The 21,606-nt window shown below is 36.3% G+C and overlaps 1 protein-coding gene across 4 annotated transcripts in view; it reads left to right on the top strand.

Annotated features, from left to right (window-relative positions):
• edrf1 (erythroid differentiation regulatory factor 1) overlaps window positions 1-21,606 on the top strand; it is a 99,149-nt gene that overhangs the window by 11,643 nt on the left and 65,900 nt on the right. For 3 of the 4 annotated variants that reach the window (XM_069899696.1, XM_069899699.1, XM_069899697.1), the window contains exons 5-13: window positions 1,822-1,946; window positions 8,895-9,054; window positions 10,146-10,247; window positions 10,437-10,558; window positions 11,592-11,703; window positions 13,943-14,090; window positions 15,671-15,782; window positions 16,376-16,487; window positions 17,652-17,918. In XM_069899696.1, coding sequence (XP_069755797.1) covers window positions 1,822-1,946; window positions 8,895-9,054; window positions 10,146-10,247; window positions 10,437-10,558; window positions 11,592-11,703; window positions 13,943-14,090; window positions 15,671-15,782; window positions 16,376-16,487; window positions 17,652-17,918 — 1,260 coding nt within the window. The remainder of the gene's footprint in view (window positions 1-1,821; window positions 1,947-8,894; window positions 9,055-10,145; window positions 10,248-10,436; window positions 10,559-11,591; window positions 11,704-13,942; window positions 14,091-15,670; window positions 15,783-16,375; window positions 16,488-17,651; window positions 17,919-21,606) is intronic. The other variant, XM_069899698.1, reaches the window with a different exon arrangement.

Below are 21,606 nucleotides of genomic sequence, written 5' to 3'. Positions count from 1 at the left end.
CTTCAGCTAAGGCTATCATAATAAATCTTTTTTGTGCTCCATCCAAATTGAGTCCAAGTTCTTTACTTCTTATATTACTTAGAAGAAAGATCTCTGGATGTTTTGCTATGTTGCTTTTTGTGATTTTATTTAATGCCTGATTTAGATCTTACCAAAACTTTTGCACTTTCTCACATGCCCAAATTGCATGTACTGTTGTTCCCGTAATTTTCAAGGAATTGTGCATCTGTATTCCCAAATCCCTCTTCTACCACACTCCTCCGTGCCCTACAATTTACCATGTATGTCCTTTCTTGGTTGGTCCTTTCAAAATGCAACACCTCATTTGTCTGCATTAAATTCCATCGGGCATTTTCCATCCCATTTTTTCAGCTGGTCCAGATCTCTGCAAGCTTCGAAAACATACTTCGCTGTCCACATCGCCTCCAATCTTAGTGTCATCTGCAAACTTGCTAATCCAATTTACTACATTATCATCTAGATCATTGATATAGATGACAAACAACAATGGCCCCAGCACTGATCCTTCAGGCACACCATTAGTCACAGGCCTCCAGTCTGAGAAGCAATCATCCACTACTACTCTCTGGTTTCTCCTATCCAGCCATTGTCAAATCCAGTTCACTGCTTCACCATGAATACCTAGCATCTGAACCTTCCTGATAACCTCCCATGTGGGGCTTTGTCAAAGGCCTTACTAAGTCCATGTAGACAACTTTCCTGGTAACCTCCTCGAAAAACTCAAAAGATTGGTTAAATATGACCTACCACCAGTTTCTGGATATTCAAGTAATTGTTTATCCAATGTCTTAGGACACCTTCCAACAATTTACCTACTACTGATGTCAGGTTCACCGACCTATAATTTCCAGGGTTACTTTTGGAGCCTTTTTTAAATAATGGAACAAAGTGATCTACTCTCCAATCCTCTGGCACCACACCCGTGGCTAAGTATATTTTAAATATTTCTGATAGAGCCCCTACAATTTCTACACTAGCTGCCTTTAAAGTCTGAGGGAATATCTTGTCAGGCCCTGGGGATTTATCCACCCTTATTTGCTTTAAGGCAGCAGCCACCTCCTCCTATCTGTATAGGTTTCTTGACCTCTCTGCTCATTTTCCTTACTTCCCTCGACTCTGTGCCCATTTCCTGAGTAAATACTGATTCTTAAAAAAAAATCTAAGATCTCCCCATCTCTTTCGACTCCATGCAAAGGCGACCACTCTGATCTTCAAGGGGACAAATTTTATCTCTTGCTATCCTTTTGCTCTTAATATATCTGTAGAAACTCTTAGGATTTTCCTTCACATTGTCTGCCAAAACAGCCTCCTATCTTTTAGTCTTCCTGATTCCTTTCTTGCAGTTTTTTTTGCATTTTTTATACTCCTCAGGTACCTCAAGTGTTCCCTATACCTGCTATACACCTCTCTTCTTCTGAACCAGATACCCAAAAGCCAAGGTTCCCTATGCCTTCTAGCCTTGGCTTTGATCCTGACAGGAACATATAAACTTCATTCTTAGAATTTCACCTTTGAAGATCCTGCACTTTCTCACACATTCTTGCCTGAAAACAACTTATCCCAATCCATGCATTCTAGATCCTTTTCTCATTTCCTCAAAATTTAGAATCTCAACCCTAACCCAGACCTATCCTTCTCCATAATTAACTTGAAACTAATGGCATTATGATCACCTACACATATGTCCATCACCTGTCCTGCCTCGTTCCCTAATAGGTAATCCAGTATTGCAGTCTTCATTACTTATTTTGTTCAGCTAACCATTTTTATATTTTGCAAATTAACAAAACTTTGTGTTAGACAGGGGATTGGAATTGGCTAAAAGAATTATACCAAAGGCTTGTGGATCCAAAATGGCAGAGAAAAAAAAAGAGCAGAGAACATTTTTATCAGAAAGCAATTCTTTCTAAATTTCTCTACTATAGGTGAGTGCATTTTAATAGCTTGGAAATAATAATCTTGTTACTGTAGTTCATATTGGTAACAAAATTTCAAAGTTCAGATTTATTGTCCAAATACATGCAAGGTATCGTATACAACCTGAGATTCTTTTTCTACTTAATGGTAATGCAAAAAACTGTATTCAAGATAAGATCCAAGAGAGAAAAATGTAAACAAAGAAAGAAATGTAAACAAACTGCTGTACAGGAAAAAAAATCAGTAATAAATAATGTGCAAAGTAAGGGTTCTTAAATGAGTCTGAGTTTGTTGTTTAGGAGTTTGGTGGTGAAAGGGTAGCAACTGCTTTTGAACCTGGTGGTATGTGTTTTGTGGCACCCATACAGATACATAATCTTTTGTCCAAAACCCTTGGGACCAGATACTTTTTGGAAATTGGAATCTTTCAGATAATAGAATAATAGTGACGGCGCTACGTTAAGTAATTGCACTGATTTCAGATTCACGCAAAGCAAAGACACTCCAATTAGGAGGTTCTCTGGGTGGGTTGGTGGCTGTGTTGGATGGGGGGTGGTAAATGAGGTGAGATAAAGATAGGCCATCAGCACACAGTCAAGATGTGCATTTTTTTTTACCCTATGCAATGTTTTCCTATTATTCATTCATCACCTGTCACTGTAAAACTTCCAACAACTTTCTAGCAAACAAACAATAGGAGTTAGTCTTCTGCTCCCATCTGTTGTTTTTAGATAAACAAGAACCCAGGAGAGACCTTTCTGTGCATACTGTCAAAACCCTTGCAAAGAGCTTAAAATCTTGTCTGACTGCTTCGAGATGGCCTCCAGCCCCGTTCAGTCCAGCCTATCTTGCTATTTTTCATTCTCGTTCCTTTCTGTAACTGATAACTTTCTGTATTTTAAAAACAATGGCTTATTGATCTACTACACAACACATTGACAGTTTTTTGCACCTTTTTTTTCATTTTGCTCTTTCCTAATGATGAGAGTAAACTCCATTATTTTATGTCATCTTCCAATTGGCTCATTCATTTAATCAGTTCCAATCCCTTTAAACGATTTGTCTTATCCACTGCTTGTGATTTTGAATGATCCACATGAAGACTGGGGCTGTAGATTATTCAACCTAGCCATATAAATGGGGAGATCTGGTGAGGAAATCTCCCCAAGTTCAAAATACATCCTCTTCACTATTTAACCACAGCTGATTATACATGTAACAATAACCTAACAGCTTGAATGTGGGTGAATAATTCCATAGAAATACACATCTACAGTAAGAACATACCTTCACCAACTTGGATGTGCTAGGAGATAAAATAATTGCTCGAGAATCTTCCTTGATCTCTATTTCAATGATACAAAGTGTCATTGACATAGAGATGAATGGTCACAGTCTTGTTCCCACAATAGGGAAGTCTAAAACTTAAGGGCATAGATCTAAGGTGAGAGAGGAAATATTTCAAAGGGACGTGAGGACCAACATTTTCAGAGAAGGTGGTGGGAATGTGGAATGATCTGCCAAATGAAATGGTAGAAGTGATACAGGCCAAAGACAGGCAAGCCAGACAAGGCACCTTAGTTGGCATGAATGTTTGGGGTTGAAAGGCCTGTTTCCAAGGGGCAAAACTCTGACTCAAAGATGCCTTATGCTTGATTTGATGGAGGCCAATTTACATTGCTCTATTTTTCTGGTTAATGCATACAAGAATGTTTTGCTGTCATGTCAGCATCCAGAGCATATTTCCTAAATAGCCTCTTTGTGAGCCAGTCATCTCTCTCCACAGAGATTTACTAGTTATTCTTTTAATTTTAAGATTAGCATGAAACCTATAGGTAACATTCAAAACCATTTGTCTCTTTTGTATTAAATGTGTTGTACTATCCAATCTGATTATAGTTGCTTCTCTCAAGCACTGCTCACTTTCTAAACTTGCACTGATTCATCAGCAAATTTATAATCAATTACTGTAAATCCATTGCCTTTTGATGGTTGTATTAATCTGGAAGCAGAGAACTCACTCCTAAACACTAAAGTGTATTCTGGTGACATCCCAATCCCAGCAGCAAAGTACGTGACAAGAAAAAATATTTTTGCTGAAAATGTGTAATTGTATCATGAGCTCTGTTCCTTGCAAGTTGAAGGATGTATTGTAAATTTATTGTATGCTTTGATGAAAATGGTGGTATTTGTGTTATCACATTGAAATGCTCATATACATAAAGCAGAAAACGCTGCGAGTCCCACTAAACTAGTATATCCAAGCCAACACAGATGCCTCCATTAATCATTATCAACCAATAAATTAGTGTAATGACATCTCCAATAATTCCTGTGTTGGCACCAAGCAGTTGTTAATTACAATTTATCACTGAAACTAAAGTGAAGTCTGTGTGTCCCAATAATTCAGTTGAAACCTTAGAATGTCAAAATAATTAAAAGAAAATACGAGACTTGGCCAATTGTCACAACATGTCAAAAGCAGATGCATCTCAAGTTCATTTTGTACACATGAACCACCAGATGAAATTCACAAAAACTCACATTACACATTTCACACACATTCTTCACATAATTGCATGCCTAAAAATATACAAAATAAATGTGTATTAAATAATGTGCTCGATTTCATTATAAGAAACTCAAGGTTACAGAATACCATTCGTCAAGTTTGCAGCCTGCAGGAAAAGCTATTTCCAGTCTTGCCAGTCCCGATTTTGATGCTCCTGAACCTCCTTCAGAAATATTATGTGACAGATGGTAGGGGTCCTCAGTAATTTTTGGAGCCCTTTTTAAGTAACGCTCCTGGTGAATGTTGTCCGTCAAGGAAACAGAAACCTCAAGAGATCTTTTCAGCTGTCTTAATGATCCTCTGTATTGAATTCCAGCCCAATGCTCTACAGCTACCATATGATGCAGCCAGACAGGGTATTCTCAAATTGAACTATGGAATTTTGTCAAAATGGGGGCTTTGTGGCCTTTCCCTCCTCAACCTCCTTAGGGAGTGTTGGTTTCTTTGACAATAGGTCAGCATTTAACATCTTCATCTGAGACTCTGTTCATTCCTCTTTAGCTGGATCTTATTCTTTCTCATCAGCAGATCCTCATCAGTGAGAATCAACAACATCATTTCTTCTTCACTGACCATCAACACTGATATCCCAAGGCTGTGCTCAGTCCCCTACTCTACTCCCTGTACACTCATGACTGTTGTCAAGTTTGGCTCCAACTCCAGATACAAATTCATCGATGACAGCACTGTTGTTGGCAAATAACTGGAAGTGATGAGTCAGAATGAGTACAGAATGAAGATTGAGAATCTAGATAGGTGGTGACACAATGCAGAATGAAGGCTGAGAACCGCAATCTTGCCCTTGCCTTGATGAGGGCCTCAAGCCCAAAATGTTGGTGATGTATCTTATCTTTTCTGTATAAAGACCTGCCGAGTTTCTCCAGCATTGTGTTTTTACAATCTTGCTCTCCATGCCAGCAAGTCATGAGAGCATATTGTGGACTTTAGTAAGCAGAAGGTGAGGGACCAAGCACCTTTCCTCATTGACAGGACGTCAGTGGAGAGGATGAGTACCTTCAAGTTTCTGGAAGTCCACATATTTGAGAACCTCACCTGGGGTCAGCATGTTGAGACAACTGAAAAGAAGACCCATTAATGCCTCTACTTGCAAAGAAGTCTGAAGAGATCTGTCATGTATTGAATACTCTATCAAGCTTCTACACTGAAGAAAGTATACTGATTGGTGAAATCACAGCCTGGTTTGGGAATTTTACTATCCAGGAAGGCAGAAGGCTCCAGAATGTAACCAATATAGCCTGAGCCATCACAGGTTCTGATGTACCATCCATTGCCTGCATCTGTGAGACACTGCTTAGTTGATAGGGTGGTTATGAACATGTATGGTGTGATGGCCTTCGTTGGTTTGTGGATTGAGGTAATGTTGCAGCACTACAAAATTCTGATAAGACCATACTTGGGGTATTGTGTTCATTTCTGGTCACCTCATTAGAGGAGTAGTTTTTCTTTCCACTCACATGCCACCTTAAGTAATTCTTATGCCATAGGTTCTCTGTGATTAGTAAGGGATTACTTAAAGTGAGTGGAAAGAGAAAGTTTGAAAACCACTGTTTTAATCGTATCTAATTGACTCATTATGTGCACGGTTTCATAACTCCAAAGGAAATGGGCCAATGACAATTTTTCTCAAGCAAAATATTTCAGTAACAATTAGGTCTAGAGCAGTGGATCTCAACCTTTTTAAACCACTCACAAATCACCTTAAGTAATCCCTTACTAATCACAGAGCACCTATGGCATAGGGATTACTTAAGGTGTTAAGTAAGTGGAAAGAAAAAGTTTGAAAACCACTGCTTTAGAGAGTGCAGAGGATATTTACCAGCATGCTGCCAAAATGTGTCTTGTGAAGCAAGATTGACAGAGCATGGGCATTTCCTCTTTGGACAGGATGGACAGCCAGCACCTGGGTTGACAGTAGCAATTACTGGCGGTTATTTGTTTAATTGAGTGGAGAAAAGTTTAGGGCAGATGTCAGAGATAGGTTTTTATTACAGAGAGGGTGGGTGTCTGGAATACATTGCTGGGGGTGATGGAGCCTGGTATAATAGAGACATTTTAGAATCAATATTTTTTTTGAACTTCACAAAATTTGTTGTTTCACATTGCAAATGTTGCTATAAATTACATTTGAAATAAATAAATTAGTGCAAAATTAGAAAAAGTGAACTAGTATCTGTGATTTATTGTTCATTCAGAATGCAGAGGGGAAGAAGGTGTCCTTGTACCACTGGGTGTTTGTCTGTAGGTTCTTGAACCTCCTTCCTGATGGTAACAGTGTAAAGAGGGCATGGCTTGGGTAGTGATGGTCCTTGAGGATAGAGGCTGCTTTCTTAAGACACTGCCTCTTGTAGATGTCCTTGATGGAGTGAAGATTGATGCCCATGATGGCGCTTGACGATTTCACAACTCCCTGTAGTTTTTTCCTGTCCTGTGCATTGGCTCCTTCACATCAGACAATTATGCAACCAGTCAGAATGCTCTCCACGATACACCCGTAGAAATTTGCAATTGTCTTCGGTGACATACTAAATTTCCTCAATTCCCTCATGATGTACAGCTACTGGTGAGCCTTCTTTATGATTTTTATAAAGACTCTTAGGCATATGGATGTAAGGAAAAATAATGGGTTGTGAATGTGAGGAAGGGAAGGGTAGATTGTTGTCTTCTTTGGCTTGGCTTCGCGGACGAAGATTTATGGAGGGGGTAAGAAGTCCACGTCAGCTGCAGGCTCGTTTGTGGCTGACCAGTCCGATGCGGGACAGGCAGACACGATTGCAGCGGTTGCAAGGGAAAATTGGTTGGTTGGGGTTGGGTGTTGGGTTTTTCCTCCTTTGCATATGGATGTAAGGAAAAATAATGGGTTGTGAATGTGAGGAAGGGAAGGGTAGATTGTTGTAGAGTAAGTTTACTTAAATTGGCACAATGCGCTTGGCTGTAACGTTCTCTTAATATTATAAAGGATCCCCATCCTCCTGGTCACAATCTTTTCTCACTGCTACTTTCAGGCTGCAGGTACAGAAGCTTGGAGACCAGCAGCTCCAGGTTCAGGATCAGTTGTTTTTTCCAGGCTCTCGAATCTTTGTTACAATAATCAGGGACTCCTCTGACAGCACAAAAAGATTATCAGAACTATTGCAGTCATTTTTTTTGTACTGGGACAACTGAATATTTACTTATTTTTCTGTATTTATCACTTTAGTTCAATTAAATATACTATTGTATTTGTTTTTAAGCCAAGTTCCAGTTCAGCTGCAGCAAGTATACATTTTGGTGCATATGTACATTGTATAATATAAACTGACCACTGATTTATCATGATCAGAATCAGAAAAATGTAAATCTACATCTTAAATAGATGATCATTACTTTTGTTCAGAGTTTGTGGCACTTTCTGCCAAGGATTAATGTTTTTAACTAAGGGAGTCACAAATTATTATAAGTAATAAGCGGTGTCAGTGGTGTGCAATACTCAGCAAAAGGAGGTGTAAAGCGCTTTTTCCATCCGACAGCCTATAGGTCTACCCTTGGGCAAGATGTAGTACCTGTTTAGCCTCCCAATCACGGTCACATGAAGCCATGGATTGCAGATGGTGGATGGTTTTTACAAGCAGATTCTACAAATTGGCAGGTAAATCTGCTGATCAGTGGCCAGAGTTACCCATCCAGTATGCACACTGATGCTGAAGAAGGGAACAGGAAACCACTTCAGCATTTTTCCCTTGTATAATCATGAACCCAACATCGTCTATGGTCTCAGCTTAAAGATGGAGCCTTCACCGAAGGAGAACAGGGGAGGCAACAACTACAATTTGGAGGGTCAAAGATCGTGACGGATGGAGAGACAGGATCAGCATCTGAATGATGAAAAAGCCATCTTTTTAATATTTGATTTACTTAAAAACCATTGTTGAAGCGTATGACCCAGTCAAAGCCTGAAACAATATCTATACAATATTTTAAGAAATCAATTTTTTATGAAAAAACTTGGAAGATAATATTCATTTTTAATTCAGTTATTGGTTTACTGTACTAAACTGAATACACTAGGATTTTGTTCATGTACAAATATTTGAGATGTGGAGGAAAATTTTCGATATACAATACAGAAACATCTTAATTCTTGGATAAGCAACTCTGTTTTAAGTTCTTCCTCCCATTAATTCTTTAACATAGTTATGTCATGGTCCTGTATGTGATAACAGCAATGACGATTTTATTTTACGGTTGGACATTTTTGTAAAATTTAATTTGTTCCTTGCTGGATGATAGAGGTTAACGATGAATTTATATTCTAAGATTATAAGTGTTCAATTTTTTTGCTTGGAGTAATATGCCTGATCATAAATATTCATTTAAATAATTTTAGCATCAATGGGGATTGTGCAGCTGAATCAGTTCCAACTCCCATAGTACAACCTACTGATTCACAGTCCCAGGAAAACCAAATAGAAGTAGGAGAACATTCATGGCCTGCTCCTCTCAGAACCCCTGCTTCTGTCCCTGAAGATGGAAATCCTCAAGAGCAGGTACTTCTTTATTATGAATATATTTTCTAGTTTCTTTAGGTGAAACTAAATGAAGATATTTCATGGTTTTTTTTTTACATTTTTGTAAGCAGGTTAAGAAAGAATATTCTACCGTGTCTTGATAATATTACAACCCTAATTTATAGTGACATTTAATGTATATCTTTAAAAGTTAGATTGGAAGTTTAATCACCAGACAATGTATGGGGAATGCTATAGATATGTAGTATTAAACCACTGTATATTTTCATTGTAGAATTATTGAATTAGGCATAAACTGTTTCTTTGTTATATATTCTGTACAATTGTGGATATTTTTCTTGTCCAACCAGAATATTTGGATAAATGTTTGTATTCGTTTGGACAGAATTACAAGTTGTGCAAGTGAAATTATATAAAAAGTGAAAGTACTCCATCTATTTCTGCACATTGTGATTCAAGCATAGGTTCTTAGGAAGCTAACATTTATTTGAATTCCACTATATTTGGGTTTAATGGCAGCTTCCTTATCAAAAGACTAAAAGACCAACCCCTTGTATAATATTTTGATAACTTTCATCTAAAAGAAACTTACTGCTCCAAAATTGATTGAAATCTACTTCTGTTTTGTTTCTGTTATTTTAAGTTTGTACTAATGCATTACAGTGGAGTCTTGAAGATCAGTTTCAATAATTTTTATTCTGTATTTCATAGCAATCTACAAGATGTACATACCGTACTGACATTTGTCATGAGATACAAGTTTTATTCCTGCAATCAGTGTTGATTGCTGCATTTTCAAATCTAGCCATGCAATTGGTGGGAAAAATTTTATCAAGCTAAACTTTGGAAGTAATTTATAATTTAAGATTTGGGGGAAAAAGAGCTTGTGCTTGAAAGTGCTGTCTAAATTTTCATCTGAAATAGGAACTGATGATTCAATGAGTACTTTAATCATGTCACAGTAATATGAAATGGTTTCTACATTGGGAAGTGATAGTTCTCTTGGACCTGATCTTAAGTAGGCTCGACTGTATCAATGTTTAATACTATTTTCAAATGATGAAATCGTGTGTATTGGGTAAAACTATACATGCTTGCACTTTTTGCAGGGGAATGTTCCTCTGGGAGCCACATATGTGTTAGAGCAGGTGGCCTCTATCCCGAAAGAACAAAATTTGACTACTTTTTTGAATGAAGGGGAAACCAGTCAGGTATGGTGAAGATGACCATTTCCAGTAAACTCCCGAAACAAAAAGAACTTTTATTATGGATCCTGATTGGCATTTTTTAATTGATCAAATGGATATTGTTATTTTTGTAAGCCTTAGCGTAACTGTTTTGTGTCCATTATTCACTGCTATACTTTATAAATTAATACTTTAATGTTTTTTGTTCCTAAGGGATTAAAAAATGATTTTGTTCGGAATATTCTATGGACATTTGAAGATATTCACATGCTTGTGGGTTCAAATATGCCTATTTTTGGTGGTGGAAAGTATCCAGCTGTCAGCTTAAGACTCAGGTAAACTCCAAAATAGAAAGTGCTTCCTTTCATCCATTTTCTGCTCTCCTACCACTGAAGAAATGTGAAGACAATTCACACAAAAAAAAACCATAAACATATTTATATGGGTCCTGGCTTTGCCTTTGTGCTTTGTTTCAGATGAAATTCTGCTGATATTTCACCTCTGAGAAGTGAAGTTCAGCGCCTCAACGAGAACTGGAAGTGACAACTGCTTGCTTGGATTTAGACTGAAAATCTCTCAGGACAGACTGACTTGTTCATTTATGTCCATGATTGTGAACCATTTTTGAAACGGTTTAAATCTGTTTAATTCATATTCACAAAATGCAGTTGATCGAGATTTTTAAGAGCTCCAATGTGAAACTCGTTTTGAGACATCAAAAGATCATGTTCACACCAGCATGTATTTTTTTTAAATACATTAAAAGATATATTTGTATGCAGGAGTATACCTGGATTCATTTTTGGAAAAATGTTTTGGATGATTTTCTAATTTAAAAAAAAATGATGTAGAAAGTTTGTTTTTTTTATTGCAAAATGATTTGGATGTGAATGTCAGAGGTCTGATTAGTAAGTTTACAGATTTTAGGAAAATTGGTTGCATGATGGGTTGTCTAAGGCTGCAGAATAACAGATCAGCTGGAGCAATGGCAGATGGAATTTCATCCTGACATTGTGAGGTAACACATTTTTGGAGGATGGAAATTTCAACACTTCAACAGTAGGGCTCCAGGGAATAGTGAACAGGGGGATCTTGATACAAATTCACTAAATGCTGAAAGTTGCAGCACAGAGGAGCAGGAGAAGGATGCATATTTGCTGCTTGGCTTCATTGACTGTGGCATAGAATTGAAGAGCTGGGATGTTATGTTGCAGTTTTAGAAAAAGGCTCTACTTGTGTTGTGTGCAGTTCTCGGAGCCATAATCCTAGGAAGGACGTAATTGCATTGGAGAGTCTGCAGATGAGGTTCGCAATATTTTAAGTCATCATAAATTGATTTCTGATGCTTTGTTTTTACTTCAATTTTAGAGATAGCAACAAACCAATTAATATATTGACGGGGATTGACTATTGGCTCGATAATCTAATGTGCAATGTTCCAGAACTTGTCATGTGTTTTCACGTTAATGGAATTGTACAGGTAAAATCTTTTTTGGTGAATATTCTTCACTTTTGGTTATTTACCTTTTATAATATTTTCAGTTATGCTTAAAGTGATCAATTCTAGCAAGCAATAAAATTCTTAATTTTCCAGGAAAAATTAGGAGGATCGAAAAATCCCAGTAATTGTGATATCAAGTATGTTTTCAATATGAGTTTGCGCTTTGTAACACAATTTACTTCTGTCGTCTCTGGCATCTAACTACAGTACTGGAAATAACATTATTTCTAATACTTCTCGATTAACTTTTGCCTATTAAGGAAATTGTTCAATAGGAGTTAAACAGGAAGTGTCTGCAAACACTGATTGTCATGTAATACATCAAAGAGCTGGAGAAACTCAGCAGGCCATGCAGCATCCATAAGGAACAAAGGTCCATAACCATTATGTGGGCCTGAGCTCTTTGTCAAGATACAAACAGGCACCTGAATAAAAATGTGAGGGGAGGAGGGAAGAAGGGGCATAGGGAGGAGCACATGCTGACAGTCAAGAGGTCTCCTCCCCGCCCCTTCTTTTCTCCTCCCTTCCCCTTTTATTTAGCTGCCTGTCTGCTTTTTGCTCATATGTTGACTGGGCTCAAGCTTGAAATATTGGTTAGATATCTTTGCACCTTATGGACTCTACCTGAACTGCTGTATTTTTCCAGCGCTTTTGTGCATTACAATTGGTTAAGGAAAAGGATTTCTGAAATTTGACTTTTTCTGATTCATTCTCGGTAGTACAAATGAAGCTCCAATCTATTTAATGGGGAGATGAGGGTAAAGTTTAGTTCTAAACCAAAATCTTATAATGCTAGTTCATCAACGCCTTTGTGCTTGTAGTTATGCAGAATCTTCAAAACTATCAGTTTTCTGAATTTTATGGTTCAGTTTTTGAGTGCAATTTGCACCCTGGGATTCATCTTAAAATATAATGGCATCTGTTTGAGGCGCCTTTCCTGTTCATTTTGACACCACCTCTACCACCTGGTTCTGAAGTTTTTTCCTTTGAAATTCATTTCTACCTTTTTCTACATCTCCTCTTCAAATCATGTTGATATTTTTTTTTCTTTGGCCTAGCCTTCTTGACGAACGCTGCCACATATCTTTTTCCTTCCCCATTACAATAGAAATGTTTTTGAAAGGATTTGTGCACCACAAAAATTTAATCTAAAATTCAGGACATGGTAGTTCTTTGTACACTGATCTTAGTATTTCTGAAATATTTTCAATCTTTTGTTAAAATGTCAAAGTGTGCAACATAACCTGTCAATCAACGTCCTCTGACATCCTTCACCCATCCCAGTTCACCTATTTACCCCATCCCCCCTCTGCCGGTCCTTGTCGACCAACCTCCACTTTGTCATTATCCCCTCTGCACACAGTCTTGAAGGGTTCTGGCTCAAGATATTGACAATTCTTTTTTCTTCCACTGGTGCTGCTTCACCTTCTGAGTTCCTCCAGCAGATTTGTTAGTGTGTATATTAAGTCGTGCATTAAAATTCATTTGCACACCTGCATTAAAGCAGTCCTTGCTGCAAAGCCTATTTTTGGGGTCTGGACCATGGCTGTTGATGCAATAAATTCTCCCAGCTTGATCCTTTAACCATTTCTTATTGATTTTGTGTCCTTCAAATTAATCACTCAATTTCCCAGTGCAAATGCATCTCCAGTTCTTCTTTGCAATTGAACTCACAATATTCCTCCCTACCAATTACCTCTTGCACCTATCCTATTTATTTCATTACTTGTTTTCATTTCATTGTTGGATTTAGCAGAGGAAAGGCTAGGAAGGATTGTTTTTAAGTTGGTGTACAAAAACTTTGCTCTAATGCCTAATGCATTGGGGAATGCAAGAGTCTCTAGACTGCTGGTTTCAGCTACATGGGTGTTATTACTGCTGCTATAAGTTGTATTGTAATAGTTTGGGTTGAGATTCTTGCATATATTCTGTATAGCAGTGTTTAATTTATAGAGAATGTTGGTCTCCAACCAGTGCTTTGGTGAAAAAGAATGAGGAGCAGGATTGAGATGGTAGAGGTAGAAAATAAGCCTTGCATTCATTTATCTGCATTTTGTGATAATGCTTCCAAATGCGGGACTGAGATGGGGTATTTGTACATTTTAGTTCCAGTTGTATCGAAATTGATGATCAGGTTGGATGTCTTTCTATTTAGTTTTTTTCAAAAGGCTATGTTTCATGATGTAACATTTTTTTCTTATTCCATTTTTAAACACAGCGATATGAAATGATAAAGACAGAAGATATCCCCAATTTGGATAATTCTAGCTTCTCCACAAAAGTGGTTAAGGATATTGCTCAGAACATCCTATCATTTCTAAAGGCAAATTGTACTAAAGAAGGACATACATACTGGCTTTTTAAAGGTAAGCTTTAAGAATTGGATTAGAATTCTCGACCTGTTTACTAAACTGCACTATTTTTAATTTTCAATTTCCATTCTGTGTTTTTCTTAGAAGAGAACAGAAGCATAACTGCATTTTCAATCTCTTGCCCCTATTGCTGTTACTTCTGAAATTATTGTACCTTTTTCCTAGGTTCAGGGGGAGAAAAGAAGATTTAACTGAGTCTTGTTTTAGCTGACCTCGTTTTAAAAAAAAAATAAATTACTTTTTAAACTTCCTTTTCTTCCTCTTACCTCCCATTCATAACCATGGAGATGATCATTTCCAACTTGCATATGCCTAACTAGCTTTGATTTATTGTTTCAGTTATAAATATTTACTTTAATGTGATTTAATGGCCAACTTTGTGATTCAGTGGCACTAGAAATTCAAGGTGTAGTTGTTTGAGCAAACTCTCATTCCATTGGGTTGACAGCTGTACAGCATTGGCAGAGTTGCCTTGAACAGATTGCAGAAACTTGGTACCAATGTTCCATTTGATGCAAAACTAATTGTGGTACAGGTACAATATAAATCGACCCTTGTGGCAAAATCGTTTGGTGGGCTGCATTCATCTTGATGGATCATAAGACTCTTCTAGGATTCAAGGCAACCAAAAGTTTTCTTACTATTTTCTGTGATTGTAACAATGTCTTTAGAAATTAGTTAACGTTGGTGCCATGATGGCAACGTTCAAGTAATTTTTTAAAATCCGTTAATGCCAGTTTGTTGCTATACCCTGTGGATCAAAGTATTGTTAAAGACATGTACACATTGAGTACATCATTAGATGAGATGACATAATAGATCATGCTATTCTCTAACGTAAAGAGCTTTAACAGATAAAGAGGAGTGCTCTCCACATGTCCACGACCAATGGCTTTAAGCCTTCTTCAGTCACACAGGAGCCATCACAGGAAGAACTCTTGCCATTAGCACTACTGATTCCAGCGTCACCACTATCTTGCTTTCCCATTGCCACTCAATCTCATCACTAACACTTGAATGCATGTACAGGTTTAAAGCAGGAGTAGGCAATTTACCCCTCAAAGCTGCCCTGATATCAGATTGTAGCTAATCTGATTGTAATCTTGAATTTGCAAATCTGTTTGCGTGCTATACCAGGGTGGCAAACCTGCTTAACGCAAGAGCCATATATGAAAAAAATTCAGATGTTTGAGAACTGCAAGACATGAAAAAATATTACATGCATCTTTTGCTCTTGTGCGTTTATTATGTTCCAAAAATATTAAGAAATACATGAAATAATATTCATGTATGTAATTTTTAAACTGCTAATTTATATTCAAAAATCAAAAAGTATACATATACCAAATATTTTAAAAATCCTGACTTCTTATTGTGAGTCTCCATGTTGCCTGAAGAGTACAATGAATTTTAATTGTTATCTTGATACAAGATTTACTCATTTATGGAGTTATTTTAGGCTTACTTTTATATATTTTAGATGTTTAAGTTTTTGACCAAGATGGTAAATGCCATTTTGATTTTCTGATATTTTTTCTGCAAAATGGCTGTTGATGGTTTTGGATGTTTTCTAGCAAGTGGAAGTGATATTGTAAAACTCTATGATCTGACTACACTTTGTGAAGAAACAACTGAAGACAAATATCAAAATCCTTTTACAATGCCAGTGGCAGTTTTACTGTACAAGTAAGTTTACCATTCCTTCTCACTATCTGAGACTTAGTTAAAGAACCATAATGGTTTGCAACATGGAAGTCAACAACTCAGCCCAAAATTTCAATGATAGGTTTTTGGTTTAGATTTCTCCTTTAATCTGATTTCCTTATTTTCCAATGTATATTTTTTTTACTTTTGGAAATCATTAATTCTCTTGTACTTAACTATTTAATATTTATGTTTTCACCTGTGCTGGTTTTCATCTGTTAAATGTCCTGTCTCAGCAGAATAATTTTTTTTTGGTTTACAAAGTTCTCCTACTGTTGTACTTTGATGGTTTGTGACATCATCTCGAGGCTCTTTGAAATCCATACACTTTTTGCATTAATGTTTACATTACCAAGCAGCTTCTGGATAGCAAACGAGCTAAGATAATGTAAATAATCTAAAATGAGGATGGCCATATTTTGCCATTCTGATCTCGGAATTGAAAATGGGCCATGGTGAAAAAGGGCTGAGGTATTCATAGTGTCCAATTTATTTTAGTGTACAGTATTGAATGAAATTTGTACACTGCTCCCAAGTTAGAACCAAGTCTATAATTCGCATGTGGTTCTTTACAGGGTTGCCAGCAACATGATGATGAAGAAAGTTCAGAACAGAAAGCATTATGGTATCATAAGAATGCTCTTGTTAAATTGCATTAAATTATTGGACAAAGAAAAGCATCCCCAGGTATAAGCTGTACTATTTTATATGTGTTTTAATTGGACATTGTAGACCCTGAAATTGTTCTTAAAATTCAATCATGAAAGGAATTGATAAACTGACAAATGATTAAAATTTATTGTCATAACATAACAATTACAGCACGGAAACAGGCCATTAGGCCCTTCTAGTCCGCACCGAACCAAACACCCCTTTCTAATCCCACCTCCCTGCACAATGCCCATAACCCTCCATCAGATGGTATACATTGGCAACATTTTTTGAACTTCAAGTAACTGTGCAATAGTAATTGTCCTGCAATGTGTCTGAGCTTCACACTATTTCCAACAACCTTCATGAGATTGTAGCAAACAACTACATTGATTTCTCTGGGGCTTACTTACATTTTTCCTTAAATCTCTTGTTACTAGCAGCTGGTTTATACTTCAAGGACTTGAGGAAGTCCTGGAAAGACCCAATGCTTAGGCATTTTCAACAGACTTTAAAATTTATGAATTGAATGACAGAACCCATGACCATTCAGAAGAGGGGAGTTTGCTGGCTGTCGAGGCTGTTAAAGAACAGGCTAGCCGTATGTTGTAAAGGCCCTTGGGAATTGGCCAGGAGATTACTCCTCTGAGGCATACTAACAAAGTGTAGTATCAAGGGTGTTTGATCACTGAAAAATAAGGATGGTTGAGCTTTAAGTTTGGAACTTTCCAGAGATTTCCAGAAATAATATTCTCAAAAAAATTTATCAGCTAATAGGTGTTTTACACTTCTTTTATCCTCAAGTATTGAGAAACAATAGGGTCATAGTCCGTGTACACAAACACTCAGAAGAATAACTTGTATTTTTATAATACCTTTCATTACACTGGGATATTTCAAAGCACTTTACAGACAAAAAAATTATGATGTCAAGATTTCCATCAAATTGGAATGCTCCTTTTGATGACTGTGATGTAACATTGCCAAAAACCTCTGAATAATGGGTTGCAAATGAGCTGAGATAATGTAAATAAAATGAGGGTGGCCATATTTTGCCATTCTGATCTCAGTATTTGAAAATGGGCATGGTGAAAAAGGATGATGGTATTCATAGTATCCAATTTAGTGTACAGTTTGAGATTTGAAGATGATTAAATCAGGAAATGCATTTCTACTCTATTATTACAACAAGAATTTCAGTTTGTGCAGATTATTGCTTCAGCCAATTACATGATCTCAGAACTTTTCCAATTGAATGAGCCTCTAAAGCAAGATGAAAATGGATCAACTCTGAATGAAAATTCTGACGATGGTTATAGTGAAGATGAGGATCTTCCAGAGGACAGCGATGAAAATGGTTCATTCAGCAATGGGTCCGATCCTTCAGATAATAAAGCCATTGCTGTTATAAGATCTGTGGGCGAGTTGTCTGTACCGGAGAAGTATAAATCAACACATCAAATAAGGGTATGAGTAAATCTTCAATGTTTGTTACAAGGAAATGTATATTCAAAACAACTTGAATGCCAATTAGAATTAAATTTAATGGATCACTTAAGATGAAAAAGTTGATTCAATTATATCATTGTCTGCTTTCTTTCTTTTTTTTTTTTTTTTTTTTTTTTTTTTTTTTTTTTTTAATTTTTTATTTTTCACACCATAAATCACAATAGCCATGATATACACTTTTACTTTTCCACACATTTACAGTGACTTTTTCTCCCTCCCCCCTCCCTCCTCCCAAGCCACCCCCCCATCCCCCCCCCTCTCATCCATTTTAGTTATACAATCTAGGTTGCATTAATTCAGTTAGACAATGTTGTCATTCAACAAAAATACACCAGAAATTCTACTGAGTCCATTCTTTTCTTCTCTTCTCCTTCCATCCACTTAGGTAATGTTTGTTCCCGGTAGGTTTTCGCTATTGTATTTAATGTAAGGCTCCCATACTTGTTCGAATATTTCAATATTATTTCTTAAACTATATGTTATTTTTTCTAATGGAATACATTTATTCATTTCTATATACCATTGTTGTATTTTCAAATTATCTTCCAATTTCCAGGTTGACATAATACATTTTTTTGCTACAGCTAGGGCTATCTTAACAAATCTTTTTTGTGCATCCTCCAAGTCAATTCCAAATTCTTTATTTTTTATGTTACTTAGGAGAAAGATCTCTGGATTCTTTGGTATATTGTTTTCTGTTATTTTATTTAATATCTGATTGAGATCATCCCAAAATTTTTCTACTCTCTCACATGTCCAGATTGCATGAATTGTTGTTCCCCTTTCTTTTTTACATCGAAAACATCTATCAGATACTGTTGGGTCCCATTTATTTAACTTTTGCGGTGTAATGTATAGTCTGTGTAACCAATTATATTGTATCATACGCAGCCTCGTATTTATTGTATTTCTCATCGTTCCAGAGCATAACTTCTCCCATGTTTCCTTTTTTATCTTTATATTTAAATCTTGTTCCCATTTTTGTTTAGTTTTACCATTTGTTTCCTCATTTTCCTTTTCTTGCAGTTTAATATACATATTTTTTATAAATCTTTTGATTAACATTGTATCTGTAATCACATATTCAAGGTTACTTCCCTCTGGTAAACTCAAGTTGCTTCCTAATTTATCTTTCAAGTAGGATCTCAGTTGGTAATATGCCAGCGCTGTATCTCCCGTTATATTGTACTTATCTCTCATTTGTTCAAAGGATAAGAATCTACTTCCTGAAAAACAATTTTCTATTCTTTTAATCCCTTTTTTTTCCCATTTTCTAAAGGCAAGGTTGTCTATTGTAAAAGGGAGTAGCTTATTTTGCGTCAATATTAGTTTTGGTATTTGGTAATTTATTTTATTTCTTTCTACATGAATCTTCTTCCATATATTGAGGAGATGGTGTAATACTGGAGAAGTTCTATGTTGTACCAATTTTTCGTCCCATTTATATAATATGTGTTCAGGTATCTTTTCCCCTATTTTATCTAATTCTAGTCTCGTCCAGTCTGGTTTTTCCCTTGTTTGATAAAAATCTGATAGGTACCTTAATTGTGCGGCTCTATAATAATTTTTGAAGTTTGGCAATTGTAAGCCTCCTTGTTTATACCATTCTGTTAATTTGTCTAGTGCTATCCTCGGTTTCCCCCCTCTCCATAAAAATCTCCTTATTATTTTCTTTAACTCTTTGAAGAATTTTTCTGTCAGTTGTATTGGCAATGCCTGAAATAAGTATAGTATCCTTGGAAAAATGTTCATTTTAATACAGTTTATCCTTCCTATCAGTGTTAGTGGTAGCTCTTTCCAATGCTCTAAATCGTCCTGTAATTTTTTCATTAGTGGATTGTAATTGAGTTTATATAATTGGCCTAGATTTTTGTTTATTTGCACACCTAGGTATCTTATTGCCTGCGTTTGCCATCTGAATGGGGATTCCTCCTTAAATTTTGAGAAATCCGCGTTATTCATAGGCATTGCTTCACTTTTATTTACGTTTATCTTGTATCCCGACACTTCTCCATATTCCTTCAATTTCTTATATAGTTCTTTTATTGATAGTTCTGGTTCTGTTAAGTACACTATCACATCATCCGCAAACAGACTGATTTTATATTCCCTGTCTTTTATTTTTATTCCTTTTATATTATTATCTCTTCTTATCGATTCTGCTAGTGGTTCTATAGCTAGCGCAAACAATAATGGTGATAGTGGGCATCCCTGCCGCGTTGACCTGCTTAAGTTAAATTGCTTTGATACATGTCCATTTACTGTCACTTTCGCTAACGGTCCCTTATATAATGCTTTAATCCAATTAATATACTTCTCCGGTAAACTGAATTTTTGCAATACTTTGAACAAGTAATTCCATTCTACTCTGTCGAAGGCCTTCTCTGCGTCTAAAGCAACTGCTACTGCCGGTGCTTTATTTCCTTCTACTGCATGAATTAAGTTAATAAATTTACAAATATTGTCTGTTGTGCGTCTTTTTTTGATAAATCCAGTTTGGTCTAAATTTACCATTTTCGGTACCTGTTCTGCTAATCTGTTCGCTAATAGTTTAGCTATTATCTTATAATCTGTGTTTAGCAAAGATATTGGTCTATATGACGCTGGTGAGAGTGGATCTTTCCCTTGTTTTAGTATCACTGTAATTATTGCTGTTTTACATGAATCTGGTAAGTTTTGTGTCTCATCAATCTGGTTGATTACATCCAGGAGGGGCGGTATTATTAGGTCTTTAAATGTTTTGTAGAATTCTATTGGGAGTCCATCCTCTCCTGGTGTCTTATTATTTGGTAACTTTTTTATTATCTCTTGTATTTCTACTGTTCCAAATGGTTCTGTTAATTTATTTTGTTCCTCTATTTGTAGTTTTGGTAGTTCAATTTTAGTCAAAAATTCATCTATTTTCCCTTCTTTCCCTTCGTTTTCAGTTCGGTATAATTGTTCATAGAATTCTCTGAAGTTTTCCTTAATTTCTTTTGGATTATATGTAATTTGTTTGTCTTTTTTCCTTGTTGCCAATACCATTTTCTTAGTTTGCTCTGTCTTAAGCTGCCATGCTAGGATTTTGTGTGTTTTTTCCCCTAGTTCATAATATTTCTGTTTTGTCTTCATTATATTCTTCTCCACCTTATATGTTTGTAATGTTTCATATTTTATTTTTTTATCCGCCAATTCTCTTCTTTTGGTTGTATCTTCCTTTATTGCTAATTTTTTTTCTATGTTTATTATTTCCCTTTCCAACTGCTCTGTTTCCTGATTATAGTCCTTCTTCATCTTGGTTGCATAACTTATTATTTGCCCTCTAATGAATGCTTTCATTGCGTCCCATAGTATAAACTTATCTTCCACTGATTCCGTATTTACTTCAAAGTACATTTTTAATTGTTTTTCAATAAATTCTCTAAAATCCTGTCTTTTAAGTAGCATGGGGTTTAATCTCCATCTATACATTCTTGGAGGGATGTCTTCTAGCTCTATTGCCAATAACAGGGGTGAGTGGTCCGATAATAGTCTAGCTTTATATTCCGTTTTCCTAACTCTCCCTTGTATGTGGGCTGATAACAGGAATAGGTCTATCCTTGAGTATGTTTTATGTCTAGTCGAGTAGTATGAGTATTCCTTTTCTTTTGGGTTTTGTTTCCTCCAT

The sequence above is a fragment of the Narcine bancroftii genome, chromosome 10, assembly GCF_036971445.1.
Source record: "Narcine bancroftii isolate sNarBan1 chromosome 10, sNarBan1.hap1, whole genome shotgun sequence".
In the NCBI taxonomy this organism is placed as follows: Eukaryota; Metazoa; Chordata; class Chondrichthyes; order Torpediniformes; family Narcinidae; genus Narcine; species Narcine bancroftii.
The sequence above is the reverse complement of the archived record's forward strand: the minus strand, read 5'-3'. Positions and strand labels throughout refer to the sequence as shown.